This window comes from Lichenostomus cassidix, unplaced genomic scaffold (assembly GCF_008360975.1).
Source record: "Lichenostomus cassidix isolate B80296 unplaced genomic scaffold, HeHo_3.0 HiC_scaffold_832, whole genome shotgun sequence".
In the NCBI taxonomy this organism is placed as follows: domain Eukaryota; kingdom Metazoa; phylum Chordata; class Aves; order Passeriformes; family Meliphagidae; genus Lichenostomus; species Lichenostomus cassidix.
The window spans coordinates 1-20201 of record NW_028147284.1 but is presented as its reverse complement, the minus strand read 5'-3'; the positions used below and the strand labels follow the sequence as shown (position 1 = coordinate 20201).

The window sequence follows — 20201 nt, the reverse complement described above, 5'->3', positions numbered from 1 at the left end:
AGGTGTCCCCATGTCCAGGTGACCCTATGTGACTTGAGCTGACCCATGTCACATTGACCCACCCTGGCTTGTCCCACCTTGCTGTCCCCACCTCCCCACACTGCCCCACACTGCCCTGTCCCCACAGTGTCCCCAAGGTGCTCCACACTGAGTTGTCCCCAAGGTTGTCCCCAAGCTGCCCCACCCCACCCTGTCCCCCCGCTGTCCCCAACTGTCCCACACTGCCCTGTCCCCACAGTGTCCCCAAGCTGCCCCACACCGAGCTGTCCCCAAGCTGCCCTCCCGCCCTGTCCCCCGGTGTCCCCAAGCTGCCCACCCCGCCCTGTCCCCCCGCTGTCCGCAGCTGTCCCCCGGTGTCACCTCGAGGCTGAGGTGTGGCTCGGGGTCGGAGCTGCAGCACAGCGCGCGGCTGCCACCGCGGATGCCCAGGATGAGGGGACAGCGGTGACGCTCCAGGTGCCGGTTGGGGACCACGCTGATGGGCTCTGCGGGGTGACACGGCGGTGGGCGGGGGTGGTGTCACCCCCCTGTCACCCCCCGGGGGACACACCCACCTTCCTGGGCGGCGTTGGCGGCCTGCAGGCTGGTGGCCACCAGGTGACCGTCCTGCAGGCACAGTCCCTTCTGCTCCGTGTCCCTCAGGATGTAGTGGTACGGCTGAGGTGACGGACGGGACGCTGCTGTGGCCACCGAGAACTCTGGGGACATCGTGGGGACAGCGTGTGGATGTGGGGACATGGGGATAACATGGGGACATCATGGGGACATGTAGTGGCATGGCTGGGGTGACGGCCGTGACTCTGCCGTGGCCACCGTGAGCTCTGGGGACACCATGGGGACACCGTAGGGACATGGGGACACAGGAGGGGACATGGGGATGTCAGGCTGTGGGGGCATCCCAGGGACATGGGGACACCATGGGGACATGGAGAAGAGACATGTAGTGGTATGGCTGAGGTGATGGCCGTGACTCTGCTGTGACCACTGTGAACCCTGGGGACACCATGGGGACATGGAGATGTGGGGACATGGGGACATCACAGGGACATGGGTAGCCAGGGATGTGGGGACACGGGGACGTGGGGCAAGGTAGGAACAGAGGGATGTGGGGGACATCATAGGGACGTGAGAGCATCACAGGGACATGGGGACATCACAGCGACATGGGGAGCCGGAGATGTGGGGACATGGGGACATGGGCAGGAGACACAGGGCAAGGTGGGGACATGGGAATAGACAGGTGGGGAAATGGGGCACGGGGACATGGGGACATCACAGGGACATGGGGACATCACAGGGACATGGGGAGACAGGGACATGGGGATGTGGGGACAGGAGGAGGGGATGTGGGCATGTGGGGACCCCACAGGGACATGGGGACATCACTGGGGCATGGCAGCCAGGGACGTGGAGATGTGGGGACATGGGGTGTGGGGCGAGGGGGGAAGATGGGGACATGGGGACAGTGGGTGATGGGCATGTGGGACGGGGACATGGGGACACCACAAGGGTGTGGGGACAGGGGACATGGTGAGGATGGACATCTGGAGCCATTGGGGACATTGGGGACATGGGGCATTCTGTGGACATGGAGATGGGGGACATGGGGACACGGGGACAGGCAGGGGACACCCAGGGCATGTGGGACATGAGGACACCACAGGGACAAGGGGATCGGGAACAGGTGCAGGGGGACATGGTGGAGACATGGACGGGGACACCGGGACCTGTGACCACCACAGCAATGGGGACATGGGGACATGTGGGGCAGGGGTGGACATGGGGACACAGGGCCAGGGACACAAGGACACGGGGCCAGCACTTACCACCTGTCCCCAGGAATTCCTTGAACAAAGCCTCCATGTCGGGGTCGATGACATTGTCCCCTGTCCCCTCCATCAGCCTCGGCGGAGCTCCCCGGGGATTCCTGGCACATCTGCGGGGACAAGGCGGTGACAAGGGGTGACCCGGGGGGTGACCCGGGGGGTGACCGGGGGGTGACACGGGGGTGGCACTGTCCCACTCACCGGCCGGCAGCTCTGGACACTCGGGACATGGCCGGGCCTGCGGGAGAAGGTGGCACGCGGGTGACACAGGTGACACGGGCGGGGACATCCCCGGTGCCAGCCGCGCCCCGGGCGGGGACTGTCCCCAGCGGGACCCGCCTTGTCCCCAGCAGTACCTGCGGAGTTGTCACCTCTCGTCCTGCGTCCTCTGTGTGCCACTTGCGCGGTGACAGTGGCTTGATGGGGACAGTGGCACCTGCGCAGCTGTCGCCTCTGTCACCTGCTGGGATCTTGCCCTCTGTGTGCCACCCGCGCGGTGACAGTGGCTTTATAGGGCAGAGCCCGCCCCGATAATGGGACAAGTGGGTGACAGGGACGCCGAGCGATGGCGAAATGCCACCTCATGCCGCTGTCACCGCGCCGGGGATGTCCCCTGTGCTGTCTTCCCCGTGCCAGCCCTGTCCCCGCAGTGTCCCCTGTCCCGTGTGTGCACCGGAGATGTCCCCTGTGCCTTGTCCCCACGGTGTCCCCATGCCCCTGTCCCTGTGGTTTTATGTCCCCTGTCCCCATGGTCCCAAATTCCTTGTCCCCGCGATGCCCATATCCCCTGTCCCCGCGCTGTCCCCGCGCTGTCCCCGCGCTGTCCCCATGTCCCATTCCCACGGGGATCCCATGTCCCCCTGGTGTCCATGTGTCCCCAAAACCCCCTGTCCCTATTGTCCCCACTCCCTGTCCCCATGTCCCCATGTCCCGTCCGTGCTGTCCCCGGATCCCACAGCCCTGTCCCCGCCGTGTCCCCGTGCCGCCTTCGCGTCCCCCGTGTGTCCCCCGTGTCGCTGGTGTCCCTGTGTCCCGTTCCCGCCCCTCCGTGTCGCGTGTCCCCATGCCCCGTTCCCGTCCCCCGTGCTGTCCCCGTGTCGCGTTCCCGTCTCCCCACGTGTCCCGTGTGTCGCGGTGTCCCTGCCGTGTCCCCATGCCCCTTTCCCGTCCCCCCGTGGTGTCCCCGCGGTGTCCCCCGCGTCGCGTGTCCCCTGTGTTCCCTGTGTCCCCCCTGTCCCCTCAGTGACCCCGTGTCCCATTCCCGCCTCCCGCCTGTCCCCCCGTGGTGTCCCCCGTGTCGCGTTCCCGCCCCCTTGTCCCCCAAGTCCCCGCGATGTCCCCTTGATGTCGCCGGGCGTGCCGGGCGTGTCGCGCGGCCCCACAGATCCGGGAAGGGGCGGAGCCGTGGGGCAGCCCCGGGAATGTCCCCTGCTGTCCCCAACACGCGGGTGGCGCAAGAGCGGCCATCCCCCGCGGTGACACGGGGCCACCCCACCCTGTCCCTTCCGAGCCACCCACGCCACGAGCACCGCGTGTTCTCAGCATCTTTATTCCTTCGTGTCGCCCTGAGCGTGGCGCTGTCCCCAGAGAGGGATATCGCTGTCCCCAGGGGGTGGCGCTGTCCCCAGGGGGGGGATCGCACCATCCCAGGGGATATCGCTGTCCCCAAGGGGTGGCACTGTCCTGGGGGGGATGTCGCCATCCTGGGGAAAATGCCACTAAGGATAGAGAATGGCACCGTCCTGGAGGGGATGTCACCCTGCCTGGTGGGATGTCACTGTCCCCAAAGCGATGGCACCATCCTGGGGGCAATGCCACCCTCCCTGGGTGAGGATGTCACTGTCCTGGGGGTGATGTCACCTTCCCCAGCAGGATGACACCCTCCCTGGGTGAGGATGGCACTGTCCCTGGTGGGATGGCACTGTCCCCAAAAGGATGTCACCACCCTGGGGGCAATGCTACCCTCCCCAGGAGGATGTCACCACCTTCAGCAGGATGTCACCCTCCCCAGAGGGATGTCACTGTCCCCAAAGGATGCCACCTTCCACCGGGTGCTGCCACCCTCCCCTCGGTGACAATGCCACCCCCCGCAGCAATCCTGTCCCCCTCCCCATCCCATCGCGCTCAGCAGAGCTGGAAGTAGAAGTCGATGAGGTGGGAGGTGGCAGGGCTGGAGGTGACATCGCGGCGGTGGCACAGCGCCAGCGGCTGGTGGCCGTGCAGGGACGTGCAGAGGAACCAGCCGGGGTGCGCCGCCGCCTCGAAGCGCCACAGTCCCTCGGCGTACGAGCGGAAGAAGGTGAAAGCCACCGCCGTGTCACCGGCTTGCGGCAGCGAGCGGATGTCCACGTCCTGCGGGACATCCCGGTGTCACCCGCGGGGAGGGGACAGCGCGGGGACGGCGCCGGCCCCGTGGCGCATCGTCCCAGGGCTCAGCACGCTGTGTCCCCATCCCGGAATGTCCCTGTCCCCGCGGTCCCTGTGTCCCCGCCCCAAAATGTCCTCATCCCAGAATGTCCCCTTCCCCGCAACGTCCCGTTCCCACGGTCCCCGTGTCCCGCCCCTGTGATCCCCGTGTCCCCACCCCCCCACAAAGTCCCAGTTCCTGAGGTCCTCCCCGTGTCCCCACCCCGCAGTGTCCCATCCCCATGGTCCCCAAGTCACCACCCCGTGGTCCCCAGGTCCCCATGGTGTCCCCATTCCCGTGGCGTCCCACCCCAATCCTTTCATTGTCCCCATCTCCACCACCAGCCGCGAGGTGTCCCTGTCCCCACAGTGTCCCCATCCCCTTGGCATCCCTGTCCCCATGGTGTCTGCACCCCCTTGTTGTCCCCATTCCCTTGACATCCCCATCTCTCCAGTGTCCCCTCGGTGTTCCCATCCCCACAGCGTCCCCATTCCCCACGGTGTCCCCATGCCTCTGCTGTCCCCATCCCCTTAATGTCCCCCTCCTGCTCCCTCCAATGTCCCCTCAGTGTCCCCATTCCCTTGATGTCCCCATCCCTCTGGTGTCCCCTTGATGTTCTCATCCTTGCAGTGTCCCCACTCTCTTGGCATGCCCATCGCTCTGGTGTCCCCACCCCCTTGATGTCCCCAACCCCTTGACATCTCCATCCCCTCGATGTCCCCATCCCTTCAACGCCCTCACCCCACTCCCTCCGGTGTCCCCTTGCCATCCCCACCCCCTGGCACCCCCAGCCCCATCCCCAGGCTGTCCCCTCGGTGTCCCCGCAGTGTCCCCGCAGTGTCCCCTGGCTGTCCCCACCTGCAGTCTCAGCCGCGGCTCCCCGGCCAGCCCCGGCTCGGTGGTCAAGCAGCGAGAGCCATGCCGGATGCCCAGGATGACCGGCAGCCGCGAGGGCTCCAGGGCCCGGTTGGGCACCCAGAACACCTTCTCTGCGGGTGACACGGGGACAGTGACCCTCAGTGCATCCCCAAGTGTCCCCCACCCCATCCCCGCGGTGTCCCCGTGTCACCTTCCAGCGCGGCGTTGGCGCCCTGCAGGTGGCCGGCCACCAGCTGGTCATCGCGCAGGTACAGCGACTTCTGGTTCACGTCCCAGAGCCTGCGGGGCACGGCATGGACAGCGGGGCCACCGCCGTGCCCGTGTCCCCACCCCGCAATGTCCCTGTGTCCCCACCCCACAACGTCCCCATCCCGCAATGTCCCTGTGTCCTCCCCCGCAACGTCCCCATCCTGCAATGTCCCCATCCCTGTGATCCCCATGTTCTCCCCCACAATGTCCCACTCCCATGGTCCCCATGGTGTCCCCATTCCCATGGTGTCCCATCCCCAATCCTTTCATTGTCCCCATCCCCATCATCCCTCCCACGGTGTCCCCATTCCCTTGGCATCCTCACCCCAGGCGTGTCCCTGTGACGTCCCTGTCCCCATCCCCTTGGCATCCTGTCCCCACGGTGTCCCCATCCCCTTGGCGTCCCTGTCCCCATGGTGTCCCTCTCCCCACAGTGTCCCCATCCCCTTGGCATCCTGTCCCCTTGGTGTCCCTGTCCTCATTGTGTCCCTGTCTTCATCCCCGTGGTGTCCCCATCCCCTTGGCATCCCTGTCCTCACAGTGTCCCCATCCCCTGGACATCCTCCCCCCAGCCGTGTCCCCGCGCTGTCCCCAGTGCCACCCGGGCTGTCCCTTACCGGTACTCGAAGACTTTGGTCTGCACGGCGGGCGCGTGGCAGAGGGCGAAGCCTTCAGCCTCTGCGCGGAGGAAGAGGAGGGCGAGGCTGAGGGCAGCGACCGCCACCCCCCTGCGCCCCCTGCCCGCGCCCCCCGAACCCCTCCCGGCGGTGTCACCGCGGGCTCCGTGTCCCCCCCGGCCCGGGGTCCCCGGACAGCGCTCACCCATGGGACCCCCGAGTGCTGCCGTGACACCGAGCGAGGGAGGAAGGAAGGAAGGAGGCTGGCGGTGGTGTTGCCACACCGCTGGGAAGGGCGGGTCCCGCCCTGCCTATTGCTCAGCACCCCCGCGGGGTGAGAACCGAGGTGACACATGGCGAGGGGCGACAGCGCGACACAGCGCGGGGCACCGCGACCCCCGCGCGGGCTGCGGCGGGGTTCGAACCCTCGACCTCCCCAGCGAGGGAGCGGCGCGCTCCCTGTTGCGCCACCGCGGCGGCGGGTGCGCATGCGCAGTGCAGGAGCGGGGACAACCCCACAGCGGCGGCGTGGGGAGAGCTGAGTGGCCGCGGGGGCTTGGCGCATGCGCAGAGTGAGGCGCGAGGCCACGAAGCGCGGCCGGAGCTGTGAGGGCGATATTGCGCATGCGCAACACGGGGACTGAGGCTGCGGGGCATGCGCGGAGCACTGAGGGCCGCTGGTGCGCATGCGCGCTGAGCCAGCTGAGGGGCCGGCGCATGCGCAGAGCGCCCCCCAGCGGCCGGGCAGGCGGGCGGGAGGGAGCATGGCGGCGCTGGGGGAGGCGCTGAGGGCGGCGGTGGCCGCGATGCTGCTGCTCGGCTGGGGCGCCCAGGGGCTCTACTTCCACATCGGCGAGACCGAGAAGCGCTGCTTCATCGAGGAGATCCCCGACGAGACCATGGTCATCGGTGCGGGCGGCGGGGGCGCGGCAGGGACCGCCGGGGAATGGCGGGGGCTGGAGAGGCCAGCGGGGTCTGAGGGGTAACGGGTGGGACCAGCGGGCTCTGCGGGGGTGGGAGGAGAGACCACCGGGCACTGCGGTGCGTGGGGAGACCAGCGGGCCTTGAGGCGGGGGGAGAGACCACCGGGCTGTGAGGCGGGGGGAGCTAACGGGAGGAACCGCCGGGCCCGGCGGGGGGGTGACGAGACCACCGGCACCGGCGGTGACAACGGGAGGGACAGCGAGGGACAGCGACGTGGGCGAGACCACCGGGGAGCGCGGGGGTGATGGGCGCGACCACTGGGCACCGGCGGGGGGAGCTAACGGGACGGACCATTGGGCACCGGAGGGGGGCGGAGGTTACCGGGAACCGGGAGGAACCATTGCGGGGCTTGGGGGGGTAAGGAGGAGACCACCGGGATCCGGGGTGGGCAGCGGGAGGAATCACCGGGGGTAGCGGGATGCAGGGTCCGGAGCCGGCCCGACCTGTGTCCCCCTCGCCGCCAGGGAATTACCGGACACAGCTGTGGGACAAACAGTCCGAGTCCTTCCTGCCCTCCACGCCGGGGCTCGGCATGCACGTGGAGGTCAAGGACCCCGACGGCAAGGTCTGGGGGGCTCCCGGGACTGGGGAGGGGTCCCTGGGGGGCTCCCCGGGCATGGGGAGGGGTCCCTGGGGGGCTCGGGCACCCATCGGGGGTGGATGGGGGTCCCTGGGTGTCCCTGGCGTCACTGTGAGCTGGGGCGGGGGGTCCTTGGGGGGTTCAGTGTCACCCCGACAAAGGCAGGGGGTCCCTGAGGAGCACTGGGGGCCACTCCAGCTGGGATGGACATCCCTGGGTGTCCCTGGAGGTGCCTTGGGGTGCCACTCGAGCCAGGCTGGGGGTCCCTGGGTGTCCCTGGGGTGCCACTTCAGCCAGGCCAGTACCCAGGGGGTGACAGTGACCATGTCCTGGTGCCTATGGGGTGACAGTGACCACATCCCAGTCCCCAGGCAGTGACAATGGCCATATCCCGGTGCCCGAGCAGCGCCAGCAGCCACACCCCGGTCCCCGCGGGCTGGCGCCATTGTCGCTGTCCCCTGGCAGGTGGTGCTGTCGCGGCAGTACGGCTCCGAGGGACGCTTCACCTTCACGTCGCACACGCCGGGCGAGCACCAGATCTGCCTGCACTCCAACTCCACCCGCATGGCGCTGTTCGCCGGGGGCAAACTGGTAATGGGGGAATCCCCTGGGCGGTGCCAGCCCTGTGGCAGCGCTGGGACAGCCCGGTGACAGCCCTGTCCCCGCAGCGGGTGCACCTGGACATCCAGGTGGGTGAGCACACCAACAACTACCCCGAGATCGCCGCCAAGGACAAGCTGACCGAGCTGCAGCTGCGAGCCAGGCAGCTGCTGGACCAGGTGGAGCAGATCCAGAAGGAGCAGAACTACCAGAGGGTGAGCGGGGGGCTGGTTTTGGGGGGAATCTGTGGGGTTTTGGGGTGAATCTGTGGGGTTTTGGGAGGAATCTGTGGGGTTTTGGGGTGAATCTGTGGGGTTTTGGGAGGAATCTGTGGGGTTTTGGGGTGAATCTGGGGTTTTGGGGTCAATCTGTGGGGTTTTGGGGTCAATCTGTGGGGTTTTGGGGTCAATCTGTGGGGTTTTGGGAGGAATCTGTGGGGTTTTGGGGGGAATCTGTGGGGTTTTAGGAGGAATCTGTGGTTTTGGGGGTTGTGGGGTTTTGGGTGTTGTGGGTTTTGGTGTCACTGATCTCTGTTTTCGTGGATTCGGGCAGTACCGGGAGGAGAGGTTCCGGATGACCAGCGAGAGCAAACCAGAGGGTGCTCTGGTGGTCCATAGCCCAAACCATCATCCTCATCCTCACCGGCATCTGGCAGATGAGGCACCTCAAGAGCTTCTTCGAGGCCAAGAAGTTGGTGTAGCCCCCCTGCCCACCCCGGGGGGATCCCCCAAATCCCATCCCACCCCCCAAAAGGGGGATCCCACCCACCCCTGGGCCTGGGGAGGGACCCTTGCTGCCTGCTGGGACCCTGGGGGGGTGTGGGGTGCCCTGTCAGCCGTGGGGGAAGCTGGGGGACACCCCCCGAGGTGGTTTTTTTGGGGTGGAAATAAAGGATTTTTGTTCCACCGAAGGTTGTTGGTGCGTTTTTGGGGTGGGGAGGGGGGTCTGGCACTCCAGGATGGGGGTTCAGGCATCCAGCTGCCTGTTCATAGGGTGTTTAGCCGCTCTCGGGGGTGAAACCCCCCAAAAAATGACCGCAGGGTGGATTTTGGGGTGTCGGGGGGAATGGGGGGGCGCAGCAGCGAGCGGGGTGCCGTCAGTCCTCCACCGCCAGGGGGCGCTGTAAGCTCCCAGCAGCTCTGGCGGCGCTCTGGCCGAACGACCGGAAGTATCTGTGGGTGACGCGACCGGAAGTGAGGTCTCGGTGCGGGCAGCATGGCGGCAGACACGGGGGCGCCGCGCTTCGAGCACATGGGGCTGGACGGGCGGCTGCTGCGGGTGCGGAGAGAACCGGGGCCGTGAGGGGGCAGAACCGGGGCCGTAAGGGGGCAGAACCGGCGCCGTGAGGGGGCAGAACCGGGGCCGTGAGGGCGTACCGGGCCGGGGGCTCGGCCCCGGGGAGGCTCTGAGGGGCCGGGAGGAGCGGGCTGTCCCTTTGGGGTGATGGGGATCCCTCCGTGGGGCGAGTTTGGGGTCGCTTTGGGGTCTCTCGGTGCGGAGGGGACAGGGACATTGGGGACCCTTGGAGGGGAGGGATTGGGGGTCATGGGTCCCCCCGCCGTGGGCAGGAGGTGTCCGGGGGCCATGGGGGGACACTGGGGACCTTGCCATGGGGAGGGGCTGTCCCTGTGGTGACACTGGGGAATGTCACCATGGGACCGGAGTGTGCCTTAGGTGACACTGGGGACCCCAGGCATGGGGACAGGGTGGCTTTGGGCCATGGAGGGACCCGAGGTGGGGGGACAGGGTGTCCGTGGGTCATGGGGTGACACTGGGGACCTTCACCATGGGGACAGGGTGTCCAGGAGAGGACACATGACTGTGCCGTGGGGAGGGGCTCTCCCTGCGGTGACCCCGGGTGACACTGAGGACCCCAGATCTGGGTAGGGGCTGTCCCTGCGGTGATACCGGGTGACACTGGGTCCCCCCACCATGGGAATGGGATGTCTCTGCGGTGACACCGAGTGACACCACTGTCCCCACAATGACCCCATACCCCCAGATCTGAGTAGGGGGTGTCCTTGCAGTGACCCCGGGTGCCAGTGCTGTCCCTGCGGTGACACCAGGGACCCCAGAGCTGGGTAGAGGTGTCCCCGCGGTGCTCCCGGGTGACAGCGCTGTCCCCGCAGGCGGTGGCCGAGCTGGGCTGGGCGGTGCCCACGGCCGTGCAGGCTCAGGCCATCCCGCTGGCCCTGGAGGGTCGCGACGTGCTGGCCAGAGCCAGGACAGGCTCGGGGAAAACAGGAGCGTACGGACTGCCGCTGCTGCAGAAACTGCTGAGCGCCAAGGAGGTGCGGGACTGGGGACTGGGGGGATTTGGGATGGGGGGATTGGGAATGGGGAGGTATTGGGGGGCGGGGGCTGCTGGGGTGACTGGGTGGGATTGAGAGTGGCACAGGGACATGGTGGGGTTGGGGACAGGGGGGTGCTGAGGGCACCAGGAGGATTGGGGGTGGGAGGATTGGGGGCCATGGGGGTAACAGGGGATTGGGAGTGGAGAAGATTGGGGGCAGTGGAGGATTGGGGGCGCTGGGGTGATTGGGTGGGATTGGAAAGGGGAGGATTGGGGATTGGGAGTGGGGGAGGATTGGGGGGTACAGGGTTTGGGGGGCACCAGGGGGCTGGGGGCATGGGGGTATAGGGGATTGGGGAGGGAGGGATTTGGGGCACTGGATATGGGGGCATGGGGGGCACTGGGGTTTGGGGCACATAGAGGGTGTTGGGGCACCAGGAGGATCGGGGCTGGGAGGGCTTGGGGGCACGAGTGGTGTGAGGGGTACTGGGGGATATGGGATGGGAGGGTTTTTTGGGGGCACTGGGGTGACTGGGGGCGTTGGGGGCACTGGATTTGGGGGGGGATTGGGCAAACTGGGGGCATTGGGGATGGCAGAATTGGGGGATTTGGACACAGAGAGTATTTGGGGCACCAGGGGCATTGGGATGGGGGCGATTGGGGGGCACTGAGGATGGGGCAATTATGGGGTACGGGAGGCTCTGGGTGCACCAGACATGGGGGCATTGGGGTGCTTGGGGGGTACTGAGGGGTTGGGATGTGGGTGACCTCCCTGTCCCGCTGTGTCCCCAGGCGTCCCCAGCTGTCCCGCAGGCAGTGCGGGCTCTGGTGCTGGTGCCCTCGGCAGAGCTGGCCAGGCAGGTCGGGCACACCCTGCGGCGCCTGGCAGCCTTCTGCTCGCGCCAGCTGCGTGTGGCTGAGCTCTGCGGGCACTGCGACCTCGCTGAGCAGCGGTCAGTCACCCCTGCTGACCCCCTGGTGTCCCCTGAGACCCCCTGGTGTCCCCTGAGACCCCCTTGGTGTCCCCAACCCTCCCCCCTGCTGTCCCCACCCCTCAGTGTCCCAGCTCTGCAGCCACTCTGAGCTCACTGACCAGCGGTCAGTGCCCCCTGAGACCCCCTGGTGACCCTTGAGACCCTCTTGGTGACCCCTGAGAGCCCCCAGTGTCCCCTGAGACCCCCTGGTGTCCCTTCAGACCCCTCAATGACCCCTGAGACCCCCTTGGTGTCCCTTGAGACCCCCCCCAGTGTCCCCAGCCCTTGCCCCTGCTGTCCCCACCCCCTGCTGTCCCAGCTCTGCAGCCACTCTGAGCTCACTGACCAGCGGTCAGTGTCCCCTGAGACCCCCTGGTGACCCCTGAGAGCCCCCAGTGACCCCTGAGACCACTCCAAGTGTCCCCTGAGACCCCTCCGGTGTCCCCAGCCACTCCTGGTGTCCCCAGCCAGCTGCACATGGCTGAGCTCTGTGGCCACTCCAGCCCTGCTGACCAGCAGTCAGTGACCCCCAAGACCCCCAGACCCCCTCCCCAGTGTCCCCTCAGTGTCCCCTGGGTGTCCCCTCGATGTCCCCAAGCCCCCTGGGTGTCCCCTGAATGTCCCCTCGATATCCCTAACCCCCAGTGTCCCCAGGCTGCTGCTGCTGGAGCAGCTGGACATTGCAGTGGTCACTCCTGACACGTCCTGGCACATGTGACCAGGCATGGCCTGACCCTGACCCCTCCCTGGGTGTCCCCTGGGTGTCCCCTGGGTGTCCCCACGGTGTCCTCTCGATGTCCCCAACCTTGCGTGTCCCCAGGCCGGTGCTGATGGAGCAGCCGGACATCGTGGTTGGCACCCCAGGCCGTGTCCTGGCCCATGTCACCTGTCACTCGCTGACCCTGCGGCCATGGCTGGAGCTGCTGGTGCTGGACGAGGCTGACCTGCTGCTGAGCTTCGGCTGCGCTGGGGACATCCGCGAGCTGCTCTGGTGACACTGGGGGGACATTGGGGACATCCGAGAGCTGCTCTGGTGACACTGGGGGGACACTGGGGACACTGGGGACATCCACGAGCTGCTCTGGTGACACTGGGGGGACATTGGGGACATCCGCGAGCTGCTCTGGTGACACTGGGGGGACATTGGGGACATTGGGGACATTGGGGACATCCGAGAGCTGCTCTGGTGACACTGGGGGGACATTGGGGACATCCGAGAGCTGCTCTGGTGACACTGGGGGGACATTGGGGACATTGGGGACACTGGGGACATCCAAGAGCTGCTCTGGTGACACTGGGGGGACATTGGGGACATCCGAGAGCTGCTCTGGTGACACTGGGGACACTGCCCTGGGGACACTGGGGACACTGGGGACATCAGAGAGCTGATGTGGTGACAGTGGGGACACTGCTCTGGGGACACTGGGGACATCCAAGAGCTGCTCTGGTGACAGTGGGGGACATTGAGGTCACTGCTTTGGGGACACTGGGGACATTGGGGACATCTGGGAGCTGCTCTGGTGACACTGGGGGGACATTAGGGACGTCAGAGAGCTGCTCCGGGGATGGCTGGGACACTGGGGGGACATTGGGGACACTGGTGGATGCTGGAGGGACATCGGGGACACTGCCTTGGTGACACTGGGGACGCACTGGGGACACTGCTTTGGGGACACTGCTTTGGGAACGCAGGGGACATTGTGGGACATCAGGGAACTGCTTTGGGGACACTGGGGACATTGAGGGGTGTGAGGGAACTGCTCAGGGGGGACATTGGGGACACTGTGAGGACACTGGGGACAGTGGGGGGACACTGGGGACATTGCTTTGGGGACACTGTGGGGACACTGGGGACAGTGGGAGGTTTTCGGGATGCCCTGAGGGGTTTTTGGGGCTTTCTGTGGGGTTTTCAGGCACACGGAGTGTGTTGGGGATCTCTGAGGGGTTCTGGGGTGGCTGTGGGGCTTTTGGGGTGTCTGTGGGATCTTTTGGGCTGTTTTGGGGTTCTCATGGGTGTTTTGGGGTTCTCATGGGTGTTTTGGGCTGTTTTGGGGTGCACTGTGGGGTTTTGGGGTTCCCAGGGCTGTTTTGGGGTTCTCATGGATGTTTTGGGATGTCTTTGGGTGTTTTGGGGTGTCTGTGGGCTGGTTTGGGCTGTTTTGGGGTTGTTTGGGGCTGTTTTGGGGTTCTCATGGGTGTTCTGGGGTGTCTGTGGGATGCTTTGGGGTGTTTTGGGGTGCAGTGTGGGGTTTTGGGGCTCCCAGGGCTGTTTTGGGGTTCTCATGGGTGTTTTGGGATGTCTTTGGGTGTTTTGGGGTTCCTGGGGCTGTTTTGGGGTGTTTTGGGGTGTTTTGGGGTTCTCATGGGTGTTTTGGGCTGTTTTGGGGTGTCTGTGGGATGTTTTGGGCTGTTTTGGGGTGTCTGTGGGATGTTTTGGGCTGTTTTGGGGTTCCCGTGGGTGTTTTGGGGTTCCTGGGTGTGACTGGGGATTCCCGGGAGTGTTTTGGGCTGTTTTGGGGTTCCCGTGGGTGTTTTGGGGTTCCTGGGTGTGACTGGGGATTCCTGGGGGTGTTTTGGAGTTCTCATGGGTGTTCTGGGGCGTCTTTGGGTGTTTTTGGGGTGTCTGTGGGACGTTTTGGGCTGTTTTGGGGTGTCTGTGGGCTGTTTTGGGCTGGTTTTGGGCTGTTTTGGGATGTCTTTGGATGTTTTGGGCTGTTTTGGGCTGTTTTGGGGTGTCTTTGGCTGTTTTGGGGTGTTTTGGGGTGTCTTTGGGGTGTCTTTGGCTGTTTTGGGGTGTCCTGACCCCCCGTTTCCCCCCAGCCACCTCCCGAAGATCTACCAAGCCCTGCTGGTCTCAGCCACCCTCAGCCCTGAGCTGCAGGAGCTGCAGGAGCTGGTGCTGCACAACCCCGTGAGATATGGGGGATTTGGGGGGTCTGGGGGGATTTGGGGGATTTGGGGTAAATTTATGGGGTCTGTAGGAGGTCTGGGGGAGAATTTAGGATTTAGGAGGTTTTGGGGAATTTGAGAGGATTTGGGGGAGCTGGAGGATTTGAAGGGTTTGAGGAGTTGGGGGTTTATGGGGTCTGTAGGTTTGGGGGTCTGGAAGGAGATTTGGGGGAATTATTAGGGAAATTTGGAAGGTCTAGAAGGAGGTTTGGGGGTCTGGGGGATTTGAGGGGTTTGGGGGAAATTTGGGGGGATTTATGGGGTCTGGAGGAGGTCTGGGGGGAATTTGGGGGCATTAGGAAGGTCTGGAAGGAGATTTGGGGGGTCTAGGGGGCTATTTTGGGGCCATAACCCAGAATTTTGGGGATTTTGTCCCACCCCATCCCCAGGTGCCCATTTTGGGGCCAAAACCTGGAATTTTTGGGATGGGAAAACACCGGGATTTGGGGCACATTTTAGGAATAGAAAACACCAGGATTTGGGGCCCATTTTGGGAGTGGGAAAACTCCAGGATTTGGGAATTCCTTGTCCCCAGGAACCCATTTTGGGGGCAAAACCTGGGATTTTTGGGATGGGAAAACACAGGGATTTGGGTATTTCCTGTCCCCAAGAACATATTCTGGGGATGGGAAAACTCCAGAATTTGGGGTTCATTTTGGGGATAGAAAACACTGGGATTTGGGTATTTCCTGTCCCCAGGATCCCATTTTGGGGCCAAAACCCAGAATTTTTTGTGACAGGGAAACACTGAGATTTGGGAAACATTTCAGGGATAGAAAACTCTGAGGTTTGGGTATATCCTGTCCCAAGGATCACATTTTGGGGTGGGAAAACTCCAGGATTTGGGTATTTCCTGTCCCCAGGAGCCCATTTTGGGACCAAAACCTGGAATTTTCGGACAGGAAAACACCAGAATTTGGGTATTCCCTGTCCCCAGGAGCCCATTTTGGGGATGGGAAAACACCAGAATTTGGGGCACATTTTAGAGATAGAAAACACTGAGGTTTGGGGCACATTTTGGTGATAGAAACACTGAGATTTAGGACACATTTTGGGGATAGAAAACACCAAAATTCAGCTATTCCTTGTCCCAAACACCCATTTCGGGACCGAGAAACACCACAATTTCGGGGTTTTTTTCCCAATTTCCCCCTCCCACCCCATTTCTCACCCCAACCCTTTCCCCAGGCTCTGGTTCTCCCCCTGGAGCTGTGGGTCTGGGGGGCATTTGGTGGGGAATTGAGGGGTCTGGAGGGGATTTATGGGGTCTGAGGAAAGGTTTGGTGGGTCTAGAAGGAGCTTTATGGGGTCTGGGGCACCATTTTGGGGCCATAAGCCAGAATTTTGGGGATGGGGAAACCACCAGGATTTGGGTATTTCCTGTTCCCAGGAGCCCATTTTGGGCCCAAAACCTGGAATTTTGGGGGTGGGAAACCACCAGGATTTGGGGCATGTTTTAGGGATAGAAAATACTAGGATTTGGGTATTTCCTGTCCCCAGACACCCATTTTGTGGATGAGAAAACACCAGGATTTGGGGTACATTTTGGGGATAGAAAACACCAGATTTTGAGTTTTTCCTGTCCCCAAACACCTATTTTGGGGAAGGAAAAACTCCAGAATTTGGGGCACATTTTGGGGATAGAAACACTGGGATTTAGGGCATGTTTTAGGGATAGAAAATACTAGAATTTGGGGCACATTTTAGGGCCTAGAAAACACAGGGATTTGGGTATTTCCTGTCCCCAGGATCCCATTTTGGGGCCAAAACCTAGAATTTTTTGTGACAGGGAAACACTGAGATTTGGGAAACATTTCAGGGATAGAAAACCCTGAGATTTGGGTATTTCCTGTCCCTAGGATCACATTTTGGGGTGGGAAAACTCCAGGATTTGGGTATTTCCTGTCCCCAGGAGCCCATTTTGGGGATGGGAATACACCAGGATTTGGGGCACATTTTAGAGATAGAAAACACTGAGGTTTGGGGCACATTTTGGTGATAGAAGCACTGAGATTTAGGACACATTTTGGGGATAGAAAACACCAAAATTCAGCTATTCCTTGTCCCAAACACCCATTTCGGGACCGAGAAACACCACAATTTCGGGGTTTTTTCCCCAATTTCCCCCTCCCACCCCATTTCTCACCCCCAACCCCATTTCCCCAGGCGCTGGTTGTCCCCCCAGAGCCTCGCCTTCCCGGCAGCTCCCAGCTGCAGCAGTTCCAGGTGCGCTGTGGCACCGACGAGGACAAGTTCCTGGTGCTGCTGGCTCTGCTGCAGCTGCGGCTGCTGAGGGGCAGAGCTCTGCTCTTTGTGGGGTGCCTGGCCAGAGCCTTCCGCCTCAAACTCGTCCTCGAGCAGTTTGGGATCCCTGCCTGCGCCCTCAACCCACAGCTGCCTGCCAGGTCTAGGTAAATCCTGCAAGAAATGGGATTTAGGGGGTTGGAATTGCTGTTTGTGCTTGGTAAATCCAGGTAAATCCTGCAAAAAATGGGATTTGTGGGGTGGGAATTCCTATTTGTACCCAGGTAAGTCCCAGATAAAATGGGATTTGTGGAGTGGGATCTGTAGGATGGATAGGAAATCCCATTGCTGTCGTGGTTCAGGTAAGTCCTGGAAAAAATGGGATTTATGGGGTGGGAATTCCTATTTGTACTCAGGTAAGTCCTGGGAAAAATGGGATTTGTGGGGTGGGATCTGTAGGATAGATGGGAAATCCGATTGGAGCTCTTGCAGTTCAGGTAAATGATGGGGAAAATGGGATCTCTGGGGTGGGAATTCATATTAGTATCCACTGGATCCTGGAGAAATGGGATCTGTGGGATGGCTGGTGGGATGGCAGTGCAGAGCTCTGCTGTTTGTGGGGTGCCTGGGCAGAGCCTTCTGCCCCAAACTCGTCCTTGAGCAGTTTGGGATCCCTGCCTGCGCCCTCAACCCACAGCTGCCTGCTAGATCCAGGTAAATCTTGCAAAAAATCCGGGAAAAATGGGGTTTGGGAGGTGGGAATTGCTGTTTGTACCCAGGTAAGTCCCAGGAAAATGGGGTCTGTGGGGTGGGATGGATGGGAAATCCCATTGGTGTCCTCGTGGTTCAGGTAAATCCTAAGGAAAATGGGATTTGTGGGGTGGGATGGATGGGAAATCCCATTGGTGTCCTCATGGTTCAGGCAAATTGTAAGGAAAACGGGATTTGTGGGGTGGGAAGTGTTGTTTGTGCTCTCAGGATCCAGGTAAGTTCCAGGAAAAATGGGATCTATGGGGTCAGTGGGATCAGTGGGGTGGCTGGTGGGATCAGTGGGGTGGCTGGTGGGATCAGTGGGGTGAATGGGATCTATGGGGTGGCTGGTGGGATGGCAGTGCAGAGCTCTGCTGTTTGTGGGGTGCCTGGCCAGAGCCTTCTGCCCCAAACTCGTCCTCGAGCAGTTTGGGATCCCTGCCTGCGCCCTCAACCCACAGCTGCCTGCCAGGTCCAGGTAAATCCTGCAAAAAATGGGATTTATCCTGCAAAAAATGGGGTGGGAATTGCTGTTTGTGCTTGGTAAATCCAGGTAAATCCTGCAAAAAATGGGATTTGTGGGGTGGGAAATCCTATTTGTGCTTAGCTGCCCACCACATTCAGGTGAGTCCCAGGAAAATTGGATTTATGGGGTGGGATGGATGGGAATTCCCATTGGTGTCCTCGTGGTTCAGGTAAATCCTGGGAAAAATGGGATTTGTGGGGTTGGAATTGCCATTGGTGTCATTGTGGTTCAGGTAAGTCCTGGAAAAAATGGGATTTATGGGGTGGAAATTCCTATTTGTAGCCAGCTAAGTCCTGGATAAAATGGGATTTGTGGGATAGATGGGAAATCCCTTTGGTGCTCTTGCAGTTCAGGTAAATGATGGGGGAAAACGAGATTTGTGGGGTGGGAATTCCTTAGTGGGATTAGTATCCACTAAATCCTGGAGAAATGGGATCAGTGGGGTGGCTGGTGGGATGGCAGTGCAGAGCTCTGCTGTTTGTGGGGTGCCTGGGCAGAGCCTTCCGCCCCAAACTCGTCCTGGAGCAGTTTGGGATCCCTGCCTGCGTCCTCAACCCACAGCTGCCTGCCAGGTCCAGGTGAGTATGGGGAAAAATGGGATTTGTTGGGTTGGAATTGCCATTGGTGGTGTTGCAGTTCAGGTAAATCCTGGAAAAAATGGGATCTGTGGGGTGGGAAATCTTGTTTGTGCTTAGCTACCCACCAGGTCCAAGTGAGTCCCAGGAAAATGTGATTTTTGGGGTGGGATGGATGGTGCCCTCATGGTTCAGGTGAATCCTGGGGAAAATTGGATTTGTGGGATGGGATGGGATGGGATGGGATGGGATGGGATGGGATGGATGGGACATCCCATTGGTACTCTTGCTGTTCAGGTAAATCTTGGGGAAAATGGGATTTATGAGGTGGGAATTGCTGTTTGTGTTCTCTGGATCCAGGTAAGTCCCAGGAAAAATGGGATCTGTGGGGTGGGATGGATAAGAAATCCCATTAGTGTCCCTGTGGTTCAGGTAAGTCCTGGAGAAAATCAGATTTATGGGGTGGGACTTGCCATTGGTGTCATTGTCATTGAGGTAATTACTGAGAATAATGGGATCTGTGGGTTGGGATGGGTGGAAATCCCATTGGCGCTCTTGTGGTTCAGGTAAATCTTGGGGAAAATGGGATTTGTGGGGTTGGAATTGCCATTGGTGTCATTGTGGTTCAGGTAAATCCATGAAAAATGGGATTTATGGGGTAGGAATTCCTATTTGTACTCAGGTAAGTCCCAGATAAAATGGGATTTGTGGGGTGGGATCTGTAGGATGGATGGGAAATCCCATTGGTGTCCTCGTGGTTCAGGTAAATCCTAAAGAAATTTGGATTTATAGGGTGGGAATTCCTATTTGTACTCAGGTAAGTCCTGGATAAAATGGGATTTGTGGGGTGGGATCTGTAGGATGGGTAGGAAATCCTGTCAGTGCTCTTGCTGTTCAGGTAAATCTTGGGGAAAATGGGATTTATGGGGCGGGAAGTGCTGTTTGTGCTCTTGAAGTTCAACAAAATCCTGTGGAAATTAGGATTTATGGGGTGGGATGGATGGGAGATCCTTTTCCTGCTCTCTTGGTTCAGGTAAGTCCCAGGAAAAACGGGATTTGTGGGGTGGGAAATCCTATTTGTGCTCAGCTGCCCAGCAGGTCCTGATAAATGCTGGGAAAAATGGGATTTGTGGGGTGGGAATTGGTGTTTGAGTTCCTGTGGTTCAGGTAAGTCCTGGGAAAAATGGGATCTATAGGGTGGGATGGATCTGAAATCCCATTGGTGCTCTCATGGTTCAGGTAAATCCTAAAGAAAATGGGATTTATGGGGTGGGAATTGCTATTTATACTCAGGTAAGTCCTGGATAAAATAGGATATATGGGGTTGGAATTCCCATTGGTGTTATTGCCATTCAGGTAAGTCCTGCAAAAAAATGGGATTTGTGGGGTGGAGTGGATGGGAAATTCCACTGATGTCCTCGTGGTTCAGGCAAATCCTAAAGAAAATGGGATTTATGGGGTGGGAATTGGTGTTTGAGTTCTTGTGGTTCAGGTAAGTCCTGGGGAGAATGGGATCTGTGGGGTGGGATGGATGGGAAATCCCACTGGTGCTCTCATGGTTCAGGTAAATCCTAAGGAAAATGGGATCTGTGGGGTGGCAATTGCTGTTTGTGGTCTCAAGGTTCAGGTAAGTCCCAGAAAAAGGGGATTTATGGGGTCAGTGGGATCTGCGGGGTGGGATGGATGGGAAATGCCATTGGTGTCCTCGTGGTTCAGGTAAATCCTAAAGAAAGTGGGATCTGTGGGAT

General features: G+C 61.1%; 4 protein-coding genes across 4 annotated transcripts; 2 read left to right on the top strand and 2 right to left on the bottom strand.

The window, feature by feature from the left end:
• Positions 1–360: 360 nt before the first annotated feature.
• LOC146423461 (interleukin-36 receptor antagonist protein-like) lies at positions 361–2218 on the bottom strand (the record flags this gene model as incomplete). The annotated part of the gene is made up of 5 exons (XM_085044752.1): positions 2183–2218; positions 2028–2064; positions 1827–1936; positions 555–698; positions 361–485 (listed from the first exon to the last, which is right to left on the bottom strand). Coding segments are annotated over exons 2-5 (408 nt in total), but the record flags the coding sequence as incomplete, so codon positions are not given.
• Positions 2219–3901: 1683 nt separating this feature from the next.
• LOC146423460 (interleukin-1 family member 10-like) lies at positions 3902–6475 on the bottom strand. Its single transcript, XM_085044753.1, has 5 exons — positions 6184–6475; positions 5979–6039; positions 5303–5391; positions 5092–5222; positions 3902–4178 (listed from the first exon to the last, which is right to left on the bottom strand). Exons 1-5 carry the CDS (start codon positions 6185–6187, stop codon positions 3951–3953), a joined length of 513 nt encoding a protein of 170 aa, XP_084900879.1. The 5' UTR covers positions 6188–6475; the 3' UTR covers positions 3902–3950.
• Positions 6476–6703: 228 nt separating this feature from the next.
• LOC146423459 (transmembrane emp24 domain-containing protein 4-like) lies at positions 6704–9052 on the top strand. The gene is given in 6 exon segments (XM_085044751.1): positions 6704–6887; positions 7427–7527; positions 8008–8133; positions 8211–8357; positions 8695–8729; positions 8731–9052. Coding segments are annotated over 6 exon segments (666 nt in total). The 5' UTR covers positions 6704–6742; the 3' UTR covers positions 8843–9052.
• Positions 9053–9316: 264 nt separating this feature from the next.
• Positions 9317–16812, top strand: LOC146423458 (putative ATP-dependent RNA helicase DDX56). Its single transcript, XM_085044750.1, has 6 exons — positions 9317–9420; positions 10272–10433; positions 11228–11388; positions 12230–12400; positions 14230–14320; positions 16525–16812. The coding sequence occupies exons 1-6, from the start codon at positions 9358–9360 to the stop codon at positions 16771–16773; spliced, it is 897 nt and encodes a 298-aa protein (XP_084900876.1). The 5' UTR covers positions 9317–9357; the 3' UTR covers positions 16774–16812.
• Positions 16813–20201: the final 3389 nt, after the last annotated feature.